The sequence below is a fragment of the Cucumis melo genome, chromosome 8, assembly GCF_025177605.1.
Source record: "Cucumis melo cultivar AY chromosome 8, USDA_Cmelo_AY_1.0, whole genome shotgun sequence".
Taxonomy (NCBI): domain Eukaryota; kingdom Viridiplantae; phylum Streptophyta; class Magnoliopsida; order Cucurbitales; family Cucurbitaceae; genus Cucumis; species Cucumis melo.
The window spans coordinates 31,128,802-31,148,335 of NC_066864.1; the positions used below are offsets into that span (position 1 = coordinate 31,128,802).

Below are 19,534 nucleotides of genomic sequence, written 5' to 3' on the forward strand. Positions count from 1 at the left end.
GAAATTTTTATCTTATTCCCCTCCATACATTTCTGCACCAAACTCGTCTGAATAGTTTAAGGTAAGTAACAATAATTAATTGTATGGCAACCATTTCATTATATGCCATATTTCAACCCACCAAACAAACAACTCAGCCTGTGATGGATGCTTTTGTAGTCTGACCAAGATTTCCATTTCCAAGAATATTTTAGAAAGAAAACCTAACAGAATAGGTTTTTTTGCTCTGTTCACATCCAAGTTTAGAAAAATGGGGGTGGGAAGAGGATGGAGATTCAAAGGAGAGAGAAAGTGAAGACAGATTACTTTGTCTTTCTTTTTATTGATTCGGAATTTCGACATAAAATTTTGATTCTCAGGTCCAATTCCACTAAGTATTTGTTCTTTTGAGTGAACTGAATTAAGGTGAAATTCAAACTAAGTTCCTTTTCATAATGGTTTTTCTTTTTCGAATCAAGGATTTGAAGAACCCTCCCTTTTTTCTTTAATCTTCAAGATTTTGGTTAGAATTTCTAAAGCATTTCTAGAAGTATATTACAAAAGAAAGGAAATTTATCATCATCAAGTCCCCAAGTCATTTTAGTTTCAAACTTCAGAAGAGTGTAAACGAGTAGGCATTTCTTCCAGTTTCTATATTGTTCTTTTACCTAATTATTTTTTCGGATGGGTAGGTAGGCAGGAAGTCAAAACTTCTAGAGAAGAAACATCTGAAGTCTGCAAAACAAAATTGTTAAAATTTCCAATTCTACTTTGGAATGCATTTGTATTCGATGCAAGTTGCAACACACACACGCACACACAATTAGGGTGAAACAGGAAGCTGAACAACTAACTCTAAACTCTCTCTGTTACAGGTTGAACAAGAGAGAAATTGATTTGATTGCATTTGTAATGAGAATAGGGTAGAAAAATAAATGAAATAAATGGCAGAATTAATTGCCCAACCTTCTGTTGTTATCGATTTCTATTGGCTAGTATCTTTATTTACATCAACGAATGCCACATTCTTCCTTCAAATGAAATGATGATTACCGAAACGTCATCATGGTACTTCCGTCGCTCCCCTTGTGGGATATCAAGCAGTTCATGGAAGTCCATTCCTGCAAGTTTGCCATATATATCACATTAGTAAAGAAAAGTTCACACTTTTAACATATGTCCTATTTGTTTTTCTTCTCTTCCTATCTTATAGATGGAAGCGGAGGTTACCGTATTTTTTAGCTGCTCGGAACAATACTTCTTCAATTAGATTTTGAGCAGGATCTCCTTCAGGAAAAGAAGCAATGAAGGACTCTACTTGAGCAACAGCTTCTTCATTGGTAAAGTACTGGTAGAGTCCATCAGAGGACAATATCAAGAATCTGTCTGTTGGGCTGAGTTTGTAATGACATAGAGTTGGATCACAGGTGATATAAGGTGAATTTCCCACATAGTCTATTCTGAACATCTCTAGCAATGCATCATTCCACTTTGGCTGCAAAAACACTCAGCTCGTCAGCACCAACATTCAAATTTTATTGAACATTTGGTATTCTTAATCTTAACTGAAGTCACCATTGGCCTTCTCTATAGTTTCCAGGCAGACAATGTTTCTCTTACATTCTAGCTGTCTAAAAGATTTAGAAATGTGGAATACCTGTTTTAGAAAGCCAGCTCCGAATGCTCGCGTGATCTTCAAATAACCTTTCACCCTGTCATTCATAATTGCGGAAGCGTCGTCAGGATGAGCATTCTTGATCCTCTGAACTTCCTGATATGTAAGTGTTCTCTCATAAATGCATGAAATAATCTAAAGAATTTTGTAACCAGAGAGTAACGGACATGAAAAATGTAGTCTTTTGATATAGACAAGAACAATACCTCCTCTATGTAAGTGCTGTGGTCCATTGTAAGCTGATGGGAAGCCAATGCTTTTAATTTTTCAAACTCTACTCCATTAGAGGATTCAAATACTCGTATTGTTCCTTCATTGATTCTCTCCAAGTCTCTGTATGGTTTTCCAGTCCCGAAATCCGGTTCGAATTGCTGTGCTACAATAGCTCGGCTGTCTCCTACATTCATCAAGTAGACATCTTCTCCTCTCATCAACATCACCAAAACACAAGAACCCATTAGAGCTAGCTCAGGATTTCTTGTGACCATCTTGTCTGCATTTTGCAGATATGCTTCCTCTGTTTTTCTCAATGCTTGAGACAGAGCATTCAGCACCTCAGAATGGTTGATTGCCGTTGATTCATCCCATATTTGGTGGTGATCTATTTGTCTATTATTGTTCAACTTCCCCTCAAATCCTAATCTTTCCCTTTCCCATTCACATTTCCAATACTTCGGATTTTGATCGGCCTTCTTCATCAGTTGACTCGTCCTATAATTCGTATTGTGAACTCTCTCTCTTTTCCTCACCAAATCGGCCTCCAAATTCACGACCTCATTTTCGGGTAAGATGTTCTCTGTAGATTGATGATCATTCTCTTGATTTTTCATGTGGGTTGTTCTATGATCGTCTTCCTCAGTTGAAGCAGAATTGGATGAGTTCATGGAAGACGAAGTTGCAGTTGAATCGAACTTATCACTCCAAATCAAACTACTCTTGAGCTCTTTAAGAACAGCAGTGTAGAGATTAGCAAGTAAGTAATCAGGAGCATCGGGGCCGTTGAATCCGTCATAAATTCCGACGAAAACCCAACCATTATCCTCTGATATCACCACGTGAACTCTATCCTCACCGGCCTTCCCCTGCGCCCACTGCACACTCTGACCGCCGAGAAAGTAATCGCCGTCGTCTTCCTGCGCTAAGCTCCCATGGCTGCTCAAATGGACACTGCTCTGAGTCTGACCAGCAGAAGCTGCACCATTTTCATTATGCTTGTTTCGAGAGATGGTTTTGGATATGGCTCTCTTCAGAATTCGAATAAGATTTCTTCTTCTTCTTCTTCGCTTTTTCAATTTTGGTTCTCTGTCTCCAACGCGGCCATGAGAGACACTCCTCTGCAATTTCTCCGGTCCGCCGTCCTTCTCAATTGGACCGGAATGAACCACTCGATCAATCGGACCCGACTCAAAACTCCTGGCAGCCAAAGGTCCAGATAAAAACCCTCTCTCCAGCGGACCCGAAGACGGAAATCCACCGGAATTTCCCGACACCGAGTGGCGAGGCACCGGCTGCAACGGCACAGAGGCGAAGGAATTCGTGCAATCAAAAGCTGCAGCACGATCAAACGTGGTGCTGTAAGGATAGAGATCGACAAGAGAAGTGGAGAGTGGCGTTGAGACGTTGGCACTGACGGAAGCGCCGGATATCGACCGGAAAAAGGTCACCGGAGAGATGTAGTCGTCGGAGAAATCTTTGGATGACGAGAGAGTATGAGGGTCGGGTGGTAAGTAGTAGAAGGAATGACCGAAACCCCCATCCTGGGGGTCGGAGATAATGTCGGCGGGATCATAACGCCGGGAGATATCGCCGGCGCCGGCGAAACAGTGGCCAATCTTCCCAATACGATTACCCATATGAATAAAGGAAAAAAAATTGAAGGCTTCAAAGAAAGAGAATTTTATCTTCTTTACTGTTTGATTTGATTGATCATTGCAGAATACTCTGTTTCTCTCAGTGTGAGAGATGATAGTGCGCCTGAAAACCCAACGAAGAAGAAATTTGATAGCTCAGAAGTTTTTTTTTATGAGAGAGAAAGATGAGAGAGAGGGAGGAGTTGACTTTTCGAAGTGGGCTTTGTTTGTTTGTTGCTTTTTTAATCCCTTTTTTTTCTTATAAAAAATACTTGGTGCTTTTATTGATTTTTATTTTTTTGTATTTATTTGGCCGTTGACCTTTTGTTAAAGAAAAGCAAACAAAGTGGAGAATTTAGAATTTTTAATTAAAGAGATGGTTCTGTTATTTTTCTTTTCCTTCTTATTAAAACATGGAAAAAAAATTCTGAGATTTTTTTTTTGTACATTCTTAGTAAAATCCAAAAAGTCAAATGTTTGAAATTTCCTAAAAATTAAATAACGAATCAATTCCTAAACCAAACCCTCCATTTGTTTTAATTTAAACCCAAATTAAAATTTAATTAGTTTCTAAACAAAATTAAAATGGTTTTAATTTTCAAACATCTCTTTTTCTCGTCTATGAATCGGGTGGCCAACACAATGAACGTGCTGAGATGATTGTTTCTGTTTAACCAATCAATACATGCCATGTCAGATTATTTATTTGTTTAATCTTTTGATTTTCAATTATCTTTCCATTAAGGAAATGAACAATATGAAAACTCTTGAGTAAATTTTTTCAACGAAAAAAAAAATTTATATTTTTTGACATTTTCCGGAATTGACTAATTAGTATGAATAAGAATAACTTTAAATGGCTAAAAGTTTTTCTTTTCTTTTATTAACAATTTTTTTTTTAAATGAAAACTGTTGGCTGCCTTTCATTATTTGGTTTGAATTTAGCACTAAGCTATGGCTAGCTTTATTAGTGTAATTGTTGATAGTAATTTCACATGAAAAAAAAGAAAAAAAAGACTTCAACTTTTGACATTCTATTTGTTGGATTCTATTGGATAACTTATTTGGCTTTTAAACTCATGTTGGTTTCTTACATCTTGTTTTTTATTTTATAGTTTTCATTTTTCATAATTAAATACTTCAATTCTTAATCAAGTTTTAAAAATAAAAATAAGTTTTTAAAATAGTTTCTTTTAATTTTCAAATATTGGCTTGATTTTTTAGATTTTTTAGAGCAACCTTAAAAGCATATATGGAAGTATTTTTTATAAACTTAACATTCAAAAATTGATAGAAAATTACAAAGATACCAAATTTGAATTTTTCTTTTTCTGTTTTATATTAGTTTAAATAATTTTTTAAAGAAGCATATTGGATCAAATAATTGAAACTGTAGAAATATGAATAGTAGCACTTTCTTATGGTTTGAATTTAAGAAGAATACATTCTTGGAGGGCATAAAATGTATTCTTCATCCTTATCTATAAAATTGAAGCTTCTTTTTCTTTTTTTTCCTTTCATTTTTCATTTGGAAGTGACAATCTGTAGCTGTGAAATAATGAAAACTATGTTAACACAAATATGAGAATCTTTTGATTCTTAGCCTATACTAAATAAGAAAAGATTTCTAGAAAAGATAGGTTCGAATTTCAAGGTTAAGTTGAACTAATCTCGTTACTTAGAAGAAAAATTAAGGTATTCGCAATAAGGTTTTTTAACCTTATTTTTTTTATTTAAAATTATTTTTTGAAATTTGAACTCTTAATTTTATATCGAATAGATATAAACTTACGATAACAATCTAATAATCAAAACAGAACGTTCGTTTAATATATCTCTAATGGATATTTGGTCAATTTGACATATTTTTAAATTTACAAATTTGTTGGGCATAAAATTTATGGTCCAATTATTTATTCTTACAAATTTTAATTTTATATATAATATAATCTGTTAAAAAAAAGCGGTGTTAATACATCGGACTTATTAAACATAAATGAAAATTCAATGACCTATTTGGAAATATTAAAGTTTAAAGATGTATAAAGCTCAAAATCAAATATCAAGAAATGTATTAAATACTTTTTGAAGTTTATGGATTTATTATAGACGAATTTTTTTTTCCTTTTTTTTTTTAGATTTATTAGAGACAATTTCTTTTAGTGCAAAAGGAAAGAATAGAGAGACGAATGTACTAACCAATTTCATATCTTATAAAATTTGATAACGCGTAAAGACAGTGACACATTTTAATTAACTTTAAAGAGTCTTTACAATAGGCTAATTGTTTGAACAAATCGGTTACACCTCATGTATGAAAATTAACGTGACTAAATTTGTGTGAAACTATAATGAAATTAAATATCCCAAACATGATTATAATTTAAAACCTTAATACACACACTTGAAGAGGTGTTTATGATTTGATAACAGTTGTCTTTAAAGAAATATACAACAATCCTCTCCTTTTTACATGTGTAATGATTAAATTCATGACCAACAACTAACCAAATTGCTTTAGTAATCTTCTGATCTACATTCACACTTGACTCTTAACAAAGAGAGAAGAAGATACAGTGAATAAGACAATGAATTAAAAGCATATAAATATGGTAAGTGGCTACAAAAAAACAACTTCCTTTTATAGTGATATATAGGTGGATTCAAATAAAATATTTCTGAGAATATCAATTTTAATTTTGTAAAGATATGAAAGTGAAAGTATAGAGTCACTCGTAGAATGTAAAAAATATATAAATAGAATGTTGAAAGATAGAGTTCAACAATAAATATATATATAAAAAAAAAAAGTTAGAACAAGATTGAAAGATAAAGTTAAAATGTGCAAATTTCGATAATATTTATTATTGAAGTAGAGAGTTATAGTTTATACAAACTTAAGAAGGTTGTTGGTGAAACGGCTCCTAACGTCATTTTCTATTATATCGATGCTAATAATTTCATCTATTTTGAAGACCATACATTTGGAAAACAGATTTCAAAAGAGTTTAAAAAAGCCAAACTCAAACTTCAATAACCATTGACCAAATAATGTTACATAAGCGTTAGTTATATTGTAACAGAAAAGAGTAAAATGTTACACAAAATTGATGATTATGTAATTTATTAAGTGATTCTTATTGATTAGTTTACTAATGTATAACTAAAAAACTAATATATTAAATGACATTAGGCAAGAACGTTATAGGAAACCTAGTAGAGACAATAATTTAAAATAAAAGAAAGAGAAAAGAGTTGTATGATAATCTTTCCTATAAATATATATAATCTAAACTTATGCTAAATAATATCCTAAAAATTTCGTTTAATCACAAGTTTTTAGGGTATCACAACAAAAGTCTCATTCTATTATTAAAATTATAAATCTAATTCCAACTTAAACATGTGGTGAAATTTTGGGTCAAACAAAAAGATTGGTCACAACTACTTTAGCCTAAGCCCATTTAAGGTCCACAGGAAACCACATCAAATAGAAAGTCTTCAAGTTAATTAATCAACAAGAGCAATGTGTTCAAAGGTTGAACGTCAAAGATCGTCAAGTCTAAAAGTCGATAATTCAATAAAATTAACCGATATAAGAATTGAAATTTACCTTTTTTTTTTTATAAAGAAATCATAAAATGTTCAAATATTTGAACTCGTACACAGTATACTTAAAATTGATAAATAAAATGTTTAGATAAATGATTGTATGATTATGTACCTAAATAAGCGAAGAATGAAACTTACTATATTTATCTTGTAATTGTCGTGCAATTGCTTTTTAATATTGTCTTTTGATTTCTGGTTTCCACATGATCTGATTAGTTTTTATTCTTTGACTCAAGTTAGTAGTGTATGATTTTGTCATCTTATTGTTATATGATTGACTTTTGAATTATCTTCGATTATTTAACATATTATTATAAGTTTTTTTATATGGTTTTGTTATTTTTTATGAAGATGATATTTCATCTAATTATCGTATGATTGCCTTGTGATTGTTATCCTATTATCCTTTATTATTTTATATGTAGTTGTTTATGGTATTGGTACTTAAAAAAAAATCGGTCAAAAATGTTCCTATTAGAATGACATTGAATTTGATTGATGTGTGATTGTTATTTGATTGTTATTTGAATACTATTCGATAATTAGCCAATGACACTCATTGTTATCTCATTGTCCTCTGGTATCGATTCTTAATGTTACCAAAGATATTTTGCTAATAATTGCTATTTATTGGCCTTTTGATTAACTTAATATTAGTTACTCAAAACATACGGTTGAATTAGAACCATCACAAATTGTCATGTCATTTATTAAAATAATTTAATTTAGAATTAATAAAAAATTGGTATGTGTACCAGACTTAAATTTGCCAATTGATGATTTCACGTCTTTATTATAACCGTTAGATCAAGTTAATTATTTTGATACAATTAAATATTATTTACTAAAGTTAAAATTAGTTTAAAAAAATAAGCTTAATTTAACTCAAATGTTAAATATGACCAAAATCATGTGGAACATGGATCTGGTCAATGGACCAACGAGGCACAGAATCATAAAAGCGAACCCTAAGAATAGAGAAGTTTGAAAAAATTTTACTCCGGAGGTGGATCACCCTCGAAGATTGAACCTTCTTTAAAGATAAAGCTTTCTTAAAAAGACTCAAATGATCAAATTCTAGAGATCGAACCATATTGCATCAAATCAACGTAGATACAATATCTGAAGTTTAACTTCACGAACCAAAATTCTCCGAAAATCTCACGTGAACATACTATCGGTAAAAATGAACTTAAGCCTTCCAAAAGACTCAAAGTTTGTCAATTCAAGGACACACAAATGAATTATAATAAATATATAAGAGCTTGAATGAATATAACCTAAGAACCTGAAGGAATTTGAAAAGAAAAAAGGAAAAACTAAAAACCTCTAATGCAAGAATTATGGCCCTAAGTAACCTGAAGAAGCATGATTTATGATACATATGCCCATAAGGAATCCTCATCTCCTGATCTCCCTTTTTACATCTCAATTCTTCTAAACAAATGTTACAGTCTCCCAAACCTAACTCTTCCCTTCTCTTCCTATCTGACCTTCCTCAACCACTCTCTACCGTTGCTGCCACTCCTCTCCTCCACGCTGAAGCTTTATCCACCATCATTGATTCTTCTTCCATCTAATGACTATGATGAAATCGATCTACCGAGAATGTGAAAACCCGACACTCTCTATTTCTGAAAGATGTGCATGAAAGATATTGATCGTGATTGTTTTTCAAGCAATGGCAGAAAGATAGATGAGAAAGGAGATGTAGAACAATGGATGATCGATCTTGGAGATATGGCAGAAAGATAGATGAAAGATTCCATCGTTAAGTTGAATCAAAGCTTGTGGTCTTCACCGTTGCTTTTGGGTCTAAGGTGATTTAAGTTTGTGCCGTTTTTAGGTGTTTTGTTGCCGACTTGCAGGAGGTGGTGAGAAGAAACAAAAGAATGAGCAAAAGAAGAAAAGAAAGATAGAGATGGTGTGTTGTGTGGAGAGTGCGGCTGAAGGAAGAATGAAGCGAGAAATAGGATTCAATGTATAAAAAATAAATAATACTCCATGTCAATTTGATATCATATTATTATTTTGACACCGACGACAAATTTCAAATAATCTATACTCTAAACACAAAATATTATAACTCACTACTTATAATAAACAATTCAGTACTCAAAACACTTTTCATAGTTTATAGTAACCATTAATTATAATAATTTATGCAATGATCCAAACATTCCAAAATATTATAAATAATTATAAATACTTTGAAAATTTAAAAGTAATTATCAAAAAACATTAACATTTTTCAATTTAGTTCAATACGACCAATCCCTTAAAAATGTAAAATAAGTTTTTTTTTTTTAATGGCAGTTATTTCTCATATACTTTAAAAGAAATAGTTTTTAAAAGATAAAATATAAATTATATTTGTTTATATTATTCACAACAATTTAGTTTTTTTAAAAAAAAAAAAAAGCGAAAACTATAATTTACTTTTTTGAGTTTAAACATAAAACTTACCAAACAACAATTCAATCTAATTCATATTACAACTAATTTTATTTTTTAAAAAAATGATTACCAAGAATTGTTTTTGCAGTGCTCTGAAACTAAGCAAATTTTTTTTTAAAGGGTAGATTTCTAAATATATTAATGAAATTAAAAACTAAAAGCAAAGATAACTAAAAAATTTAGGAGAAAACTAAACATAAAAAATAAGTTTGACAATATTATTTCAAACTTTCACAAAAAGTTTATTATTTTCAAAGAATAAATTAAAGGAACTATCATTTTCCTTTGGAATAAATTTGGAGACCATATTTACAGATAACATTAAAAATGTAAAAGGAAAAAGTTGGGACACGTGTCGCTATCCTAGCCATCCTCTCTCTTTCTCTCTCCTTTGTGTGTGTTTTTTTTAAGAAATCTTTCCTTCATGATTGTCTACAAATAGAAAGTTTCATCGTCCCAATTTTATTTTTTTTTTTTTATTGAAAAGTTGAAGTTGATGGTTAACTAAATTCTCTTGTTCATTTGCTTCATTGAAAATAAATGTTTTTTTTTTCTTTTTGCAGTAAAAAAGACGAAATAAATAATAAATAAATGTCAAAATTATAAAAGCACCAAAAAAAATTTAGGGTTTAATATTTCAAAAAAGTTATAAGCGCGTAGTTGAGTGAATATTAGTAGTCCAATACAATTTTTCATCTTTTGTTTGATATGTTTAAAGAAGAGTGTCATGTTATATTTAAATTTTGTGAGATTTTATGTTTTTTTTATGTCTCGTGAAATCTATAAAAGCTAGTGATGTTTTAAGAAATATATATCTATAATTTTCAAATGACTGAAATAACAATTTTGTTAATAAAGAATGAAGTAATTAATTAATGATTGAATATATAGATACTTCTTTAAATGTTCAATATTACATTTAAAACAAAAAAGGATTACGATGAATTTCAGTAGGTGATAATAGGCATATACCAAATAGCACCACTATCCTTTATTTTTATATATGACCACCATTAATTAAGAAATTAATATGAACCTTTTTGGCCAAAAAGGTTGAATTCAATATACATATTTATGAAAAGAAACAATAGTAAATATAGTACACAGATCAAAAGTATTAATAGATCCAACTTTCATAGTCTACTGGTAAACAACGCGTACGATACACGTAAAAATCATACACGAAAAATTATAATTTTAACTTAATTTTATAAAATTGAAAGAGTCATTTCAATATTTTCCAAATTCATCATCTTTTTCTCTTATGTCTCTTTGATTTTGCATTGATTGAATGTTTAATTTGATTTGTTTGGACAACTGAAATTCCATTTCTTAACATCTTGAGCTTACAAGTTGCAAACTTAACCATCTAATCTATATATCTAAATAAAGTGGAAGATATAAAGGTTGTTAGTTATGTAATAACATATATATAGCATTATGTAATATCAATTACGTTGTGGAAGATAGAAAAGTTACATTATGACCCTAATAATATAGAACATTAACTAATATCAGTTATGAGATCAAAACTTTCTTTTTAATAATGAAATGAAAAGTTAACGAAGTATAACTTTTATCTTGTTGAATGTGAAAATGACCGCAAACATTAAATCTATGTAAATGAGAAAATTACCACCAAAGCAAAACTAAAAAAGTTATAATGAAAGGGTAAAAACATCCCTCAAAATCATATTTCTTTTGAAATTATGTAATTATAAATGTGAAATCATAGTTCTTTTAATGATTTTGTTGGTAAAAAATTAAAGAAAAGACTTTAATATTTCTTACTTTACACATTTTATTACATTTATGTATACTTCATAAATTACAACAATATTTACATTGTTTTCACAAAATCAAAGTATAGCCCACTCAATCATTTCATTAATAAAATAGCTTTGATAAAAATAAATAAATGAAGAAAAAAACATGAGCAAGATTCTCATAGTTACATCAAAAAAAAAGATCCTCAATATTACATGATTTAAACATAAAGAACATACATATATACATGCCAAAGTTGGTGGTTCAAGTTTTTCCAACTTATGTTGTGTACTTAAAAAAAACTTAAAAATGAAGGAATATACACGAGCATACTTCTATATATATAAAAAAAAAAGCAAAAAAATAAGAAAAAAAATTAGAAGAGAATAGAAAACATAATTTGATTTCTTCTCCACCCTTAGTATTTTGTAGTGACTTGTGAACATGAATGAAAAAAATGAAATATTTATACTTAAAGATTTGAAAATGAGGAATTTGGAAAGGTTGCAAGAGATCCAAAAGAATTAATATGAGATAATGGAATGTGAATAGTTAGGAAATGAAAGATTAAGGGAGAGAGAGAAATGTGAATAGATTTGGATAAACTTAAATGAAATAATTAATTGGAAAGAAAATTTTAAAATTTTGAAAAAAGTTATAATAATGAGATAAAAAGTTAATAAAGAGTAACTTCTATCTTGTTAAATATAAAAATGACTACAAACATTAAATCTATGTGAATGACAAAAATGTCACTAATGACTAAACAAAATGATAACAAAAGAGTAAAATTTGGCTAAAATATTTTTCCACTTCCATCATTTTATATATGCTATAGATTATTAATAGATTAAATCGTTGATAGAATTAGAATTTATTATATTAGCAATTCTTTAAAAGGTTTGTTATACAATTAATTAGTAGCTTTTAAAAGTCTTATCAAATATAAAATAGTGGACAGGAATTATAGGTAAAAATTGTAATTATTAAAGAAAAATGGTGGGTTAGAAGTATATAAATGGGTACAATATTTGTCAATCAAGACTTCTTTTAAGTGGATTGACCACAATCTTTTCAGTACAAAATTCATTACTTTTATTAAATTTGAATGATTGTGAAGGAGATGGGTATTTAATTTTAGAATATATCCATTTGATGGCCACAGGTACCAACTTCTTGCCTTTTTTCCCCCTTTCTTTTCCAAAATTTAACTTAGATATGCCTTTTTTTCTTTTTATTTATTGAGGGGGCAAAAGTGTAATAATATTTCTAGTTTAAGATATTATGTATATTGCCATATTTATCGAAGTATATTAATTGGAAACAAGCACTAAACAAATTGTTGCGTTAATTTTTCCCCTCTCAACTTACTTTGGATGTATTTGGTCCAAACATTTGATTCTTTCTATTTTCTTAATTTAATAACTATAGAGTTGAAAAGAAAAAATAAACCATCACATTTAAAATAATAATTGATGTCTCCTTCATACTCAATAATGAAGCCATGCTGAAAGACGAATATTGTGAAGAGGAATACAACCATTTCTTTGTCAGATAATATAAATGGGCCGGTCTTCAATTTTCGGATTGGCCCATTAACAAATCACGGGCCGAATCCATGTTTTGTTGGACTTTATGGTAATGGATACGGGTCGTTGAACAGCTCTTTTTCAGCCAAGATGGCCCAAACCAAATTCAAGGTTCAATTTCAAGTATTTGTAGTCAAATGGCAAAATATTATAAAAATATTGCAGATATAGCTGGATGGTTTTCTTTTATGTTTACATTTTTCATAGTTTCAAATTTATTCTTATTGCATGTGATAGATATCTACAGGAGTTGTTTTGGGAGAAGAAAAGAAAAGGAAAGGAAAGAAAATTTTTTACCTTTGAGATAAGAAATAAGAAGGAAAGAAATAAGTTTAATCCCGTTGTTCCTTCTTAATCCTTCTCTTTCTTATTCTTAATCCCTCTCATTTTTATTATTATTATTTTAAATTAAAAAATTTATTATTATTATTATTATAATTTTAATACTATGTTTCATAATAGAGTTGTTCGATGAAATAGAGCTTGCCTACTGTTTGGTCATTTTGCGCGATAATCCGTGATTATCTATTTGATTAAACTGCATAACTCGTTTTTGTTTTGGTTTTCATTACTTTTTTTTTCTTTTTCTGCATTATCCTGAATCCTGATGTAATTGACGTTTATCGTTTAATTGCATTTGGAAAAAAAAAAACATATGTTTCCGTATTTCATTTTGTTTCAATGTTCTTATGTTGGTTGTCATTTTTTAAATTAATTATTAACGATAACGCAATTTTTCGATATTGCACTTATAACATTGATTTAAAGAAAATAAATGCAATTTATTTCGCACGTAATGCATTAATTAATTTTTTGGCACAGAAAGCTTGGATACAAAACGTTTGAAATTAACATCGTATTTACGAAAGCTAATTAAACATGTTTTCCAATAAAAATTCCAAACTTCGATAAATAAAATACGAATATTTGTGTATTAGATTTACAATACATATTTTAAAAAATTACATTTATATGATTTTTAAAAAATATAATTTTTTTTTGTCATAATCCTTCCCGCATAATCTTTCTTCCAAACAAGAATTATCACAATTTCTTCCTAATCCTCCTATTTATTCCTTCTCCCAAATAAGAATTATCATAATCTTTTCTTTTTCATAATTCTTTCTCTCCTATTCCTTTCCTTCCCCCAAACGCTTTGATAAGATTAATCCTAAAGTCTATCATTAAGTCTATTATTGATGGACTATATGATATTTTCTTATTATTTCATCAACATTAAACTTTTGTCATGTTAGTAATTAACTTGTAATGGTAGATGATTATCAATGGAAGTTTATTACCGCCTCCTAATCGAAGTCTTTTGCTAATAGAATAATATTCTCCTCCAAATATCATACATTTTATCCTTTATGGTATGTTATTCCATAGATTAACAAAACTAGAAAGCTTGTGCATGTAGTATGTTAATAATGATGAATTTTTATATCTAATAAACTAAATGGATCTTGTCTTTTTGATGGACAATTAAGTTAGTTAGTGATAATCTTTTATCCTTAAATTATTAGTTAATTTTGATTAAGTTAGTTAATGATAATCTTTTATCATTAAACAATTAGTCCATCTTGATTAGTAAGTAGTCGATCTATAAATTACTGATTAGTGATTAATTTAATGGTTAATCACTTAAATTAAGTATAGATTGTTAAATTTTCATTCTTCAACCTTTCCATGTTGAAATTTATATATTATATTTCTTTCTAGCATTCATTTTATTTCTCATAAATTAATCAATTTTCAAGTTTTTTAACTCATTTTTTAAATTTAATTTATGAATCTATTAAATTCAAAAATACAAAATTTTTAATGAAAAATTGTAAAAAAAAATATAACATTTTGAAAAAATATTTACATTTAAGTTTTGTTCTATAGAACCATATGAACAGTTTATCAATTTTTCTATTTTATAAAAAACCCCAAATTTAATTATATAATCCAAGAGATTCATTTATTTTAAATACATCAAAGATTATATAAAATTAAAAAATCAATAAAATATATTTGACACATTTTTAATTCTTTTACTTAACCAATCTAACAAAACGTGCAATGATCCAAACCTCTAATGGAGAGTATATATTCTGTGTTAATTAAGTAGTTTCACTTTTAATGGTGCCAACATACTTGTTTTAATTAGTGTACATTAAGACATCTACTAAGTTCACTTTTATTACAGTACTTTATTTTCAATAAAATAATAAATAATAATTTATCAATTGAAAATGAGATTGAAACAAGTCGACCTATTATTTAACCTATAAAATTTATTTTTTATTTTTTTAATTGTAATGATTTTTTTAATATAATTACTAAATAAGAAAATAGAAACTTAAATCAGTAAGGTTGAATGAAACTGAGTTGTGATAAAAATGTAGGTAATGGAGTTGGAAAGTTTTGTGTGGAACTATTAAAGTCAAAGTTCGAAATGGGATGTATGGTCCACATCCACCCTAAGTGGACGACTTTCATTTTCCACCCACCAAAATATCGAACCATCTATTTCATTTTTTTCTCCTTTTTCTAATTTTCTTTCTTTTCTTTTTTTTTTTTTTTTTTGAAAAGTATTCTCCCATTTCTCAATCCAAAAGAAAAGCATAAATGAAATTAATAATCTATTTCCAAAATTATCTATTCTTTTATTCCCATATCAAAATAAATCCTCAAAGTCACTACGTCTACCTATCATGTCACTTCTCATCCAAACTTTAATAGCCAAAGTATCCAAATTTGTATATGTCAATTCAGGTATAGTTTAATACACAAAATTCACTTAATTTTATTAATCGATGGTTATCGGATAGTTTGATACTTCATCCTATAAAAATACAAATGTAAGAAGTAAAGTTCAAATTCTACCTTAAACAACTCTAATTTTTACGAGTAATACGGACTACTAAGAATCAGATTGCAACGAGGTTTGTTGTCTAGAATCTGGCTACTTGAAATCTTATTACAATTTTTAGAGTGTAGAGTTAGATTTTGTATTTTTGATTACGTAATATCGAATTTGGAGTAGTTTGAATGTTTATTGTTATTGTTGTTTGTTTTCTACGTCATATTACTTAAATTTATACTATTATATAAATCCTAACTTCGTGAACTTAATTAAACATAAAAACTTTCTGAATTTTGCATCAATTATTATTTTGTTTTATTATGAATTTTGCCTAAATTGAAAATAATTTTGGAACCGCTATCAAAGTGAATTGAATTAGATATTCTTGATTAATTTAGAAATCATTAATTTTTTTTAAGTAGATATTAAAATTATTATTCACTTTAAAATAAAATATAGAGTAATTATTAAGAATAGTAAAATATTAAAACTATTTATAAAATATAGTAAAAGAAACTTAACGAGACTTTGATCAAATTTATTATATTTTGTAAATAATTTTAATATTTTATTGTTTTTGAAAATAGCTTCTATTTTGAAACTGAATAAACGTTTTATAATTTGTTATAAACCTATGGAAAGTACTTTAAAAAAAAAAATCGATATTTCAAACAAGAACTTATCAAAATGTAAAATCAGAATATATTTTCAAGTTTGAGATTAAGAATCCAACGTGGTAAGTGGATACTATTCGATAGATTTGAAAGTTCATTGTAAATTAATTATATACAATTTTACAGATCTAAGTGTATATATATATTTATTTATTAATAACTTTTTGTTAAGGTTTACAAAACATAAAGACATTATTCCCCAGTATATTGCATTTGAAATATATATATATATATATATAGAGAGAGAGAGTCGTTTACGTAAATTTTAGGGTTTGGATTTACTATAAACATTTAATTTTAAAAAGTTAAATTTTTTAATTAGTTACATAATTGTGTTATAATTAAACAATGTTATTAACATAAATAAATATAGTTCAACCGTGTCATAAACTTTGGGAATGTGTCGATAAAGAAAGTAAATTCAAATAAGATATATAAATAATTAATTAAAAATTTATTTTAAATAATAACAATTTTAAAAATACTTATAAATATAGTAAAATAGTACTCTTTTATACGACAAACCATAATGGATCAAAATACACTATATAAATATGTCTATTACTATTTATTTCTATCACGATAGACATATATAATATATCTTAGTTTACTATAATCCATTGTAAGATAGAATATGATATTTATTATATTTTGTAAATATTTAAGTTTATTTTGTTATATTTGAAAATAATTTTTTAAAAATATTTTTATTTACGTGGAAAAAAGGAAAAGAAAATTGAACATTATTATTATTTTATTTTTTTCGTAGAAAAGAAAATTCGACATTTTTGTGCCTTCCATAGTGGTGAAAAGTGAGATTCTAAGGGCCCATTTTCCATTATTATGGAATGTTTCACTTTAGCATACTTCATCTCTTCTTATGCTTTTTTCCACCATCAAATCATTCATCCATCATTCAATCTCACAATTCATTTTTCTTTTCTATTATTCTTAATTTTTATTATAATACAGGGCAAAGTATACTTTTTACATTATATTTCCAAAAAAGAAAAAAATGCAAACATAACAATAAACTCTCCATTTTAATACATTGTCCTCCAATGTATTAAATTTGCCAAATTCTTCCTTTATATATTGATTTTATTAGGTTTAGACACTTTCTTATGAATTTTCAACTTATTTCATCTAAATAAAATATAAAGTATTTTGGATGATCTTTTTTCATGAATTCTTAAATGATTGGAGGATAACTTTTTTTTAAAAAAAAATAAAAACTAAGTAATAAGGATCACTAATTATATTTAGCCTAGAATAAATCTACTTTTATGATGATGATGTTTGATATATTTCTAGATCAAGTATCTTTTTATTATTGTTGTAATTGAAAAAAATCCTTAGTATATAAAAAGGTCAAACAAAAAATTAAAAGGAGAAAAAAATGGTTAGATATAATATAAGGACTTTGCTATAGAGATCAGATTGTGACATTTCTTGAGAGTCTAAAAAGAATAGAATTTTTGCAACTTGAAACTTCTTTTCAATTATAGAGAAAGAAGAATGATAAAAGTACAAGAACAAATTATTTATTTATTTTACCTTTTTTTTTTTTTATAAAAACTTATGCTGAACTATAAATTAAAATGACCCTATTATTGTTGATTTCAATTTAAATATTTGTAATACTTTCTATTAAAACACCCCATTTTGTTATTAAAAATTATATTGTGGCATGACAAAAGGAAGAAGAAGAAGAAGAAGATGCACTTGAACCTTTTAAAAAGATAAATTAGAAAAAGAAGGATTGATAAAAAAAAATAAAAAGGATATATTTTTATTTAGCAGAACAAATCGCCATAAAACTTTTTACTTTTAAAGAAGTGTGGGTTAAGGATGGTCCATATAAAATATATAACGATGGCCGGAGCTTTTGAACCGGCCAGCTCAATCGCCATCAAATCAGATTTTGCCTCCAAACGGTGTCGTTTTCACATAAATTATTTGACAAACCCAAATCTTAACCTTAAATAAAATATAGTTTACCACATGTTAAAATGTAGGACGAGAAACTCCAGCATAACATAACTTAAATTGACATGAGTATGCGAATCAAGAAGAAAATAGACGGATTATAATATAATTTTTCTATTTTAGATACGTAATACCAATATATATTAACCGATAGTATAATACATCCAAATAAAAATATAGCCCTGATCGGATTTAGTTTTGTTTTATTTAATGATTTTTTTACAAAGTTAATTTATTTTCTTTTAACAAATGATTTGCATTTATTCAATAAAAAAATTACTTTTTTATTCACATTAAAAAATAAATTACTTCAATTTTCTTCCGTTAGTTTTCAATTTTTTTTAAAAAAACATAATATATTATACATTTATCAAAGAAAAACTTTTCACGACTTTTCTCGTTGTTACACAATGCTACAACTAGCCACTAACAATCCATAATTTAACAAAATCACTCCATTATAAAATATATATATATATATATATATAAAACTTCTCAATATAAAATTTAAGAAAAATACAAAAAAGAAATCCAAAAGTCTATAATCATCAAATGTAAAAGTTTCAAGCTTGAAAAATTGATTGAGAAATACGCAACCATCCAAGAAAAAGAAGAGATACCAAATAAATAAATAAATAGATATATTTCGTTATTTATATAGTTTTTATAAGTTATTTTAGAAATAGCAAAATAAACAAATTTTTTACAAAAAAAAATATAAGAAACTTTTAGAATCGATAGAAACCCATAAATTTTTATGATGATTTTTTTAGTTCACAAAGGTCATATTGATATTTTTTTTTAGTATATCAATGATCTTTTGATCTAACGGTAATTCTAAAACATTTATGATAATTTAAGAATAATATTGTAATATTGAAAGCATCTAGATTTTTAATATATATACATATATTATATATATATATATATATATATATATATATATATATTTAAAAAAAGTGGAATTTAGAGGAAGATAGAAATACGCGTAGGTTGAAGCGAATAAGAATGAGACACGTGGACGGTGGATAGAGTCGGAGAGGGGACTATAAATTGCGGTTAAAATGGAGTGTTTGGAAATCAGGAAG

General features: G+C 27.7%; 1 protein-coding gene across 2 annotated transcripts; it reads right to left on the minus strand.

Moving 5' to 3' along the window:
• Window positions 1–713: 713 nt before the first annotated feature.
• Window positions 714–3,738, minus strand: LOC103490267 (probable protein phosphatase 2C 4). Of its 2 annotated transcripts, XM_008449711.3 has the most exons (4): window positions 1,861–3,738; window positions 1,637–1,750; window positions 1,210–1,474; window positions 714–1,100 (listed from the first exon to the last, which is right to left on the minus strand). In XM_008449711.3, exons 1-4 carry the CDS (start codon window positions 3,505–3,507, stop codon window positions 985–987), a joined length of 2,142 nt encoding a protein of 713 aa, XP_008447933.1. In that variant the 5' UTR covers window positions 3,508–3,738; the 3' UTR covers window positions 714–984. The 2 variants fall into 2 exon arrangements, with proteins under 2 accessions (XP_008447933.1, XP_050945230.1); XM_051089273.1 differs by lacking the exon at window positions 714–1,100 and having other exon boundaries at window positions 1,316–1,474; window positions 1,637–1,691.
• Between the last annotated feature and the right edge of the window lie 15,796 nt (window positions 3,739–19,534).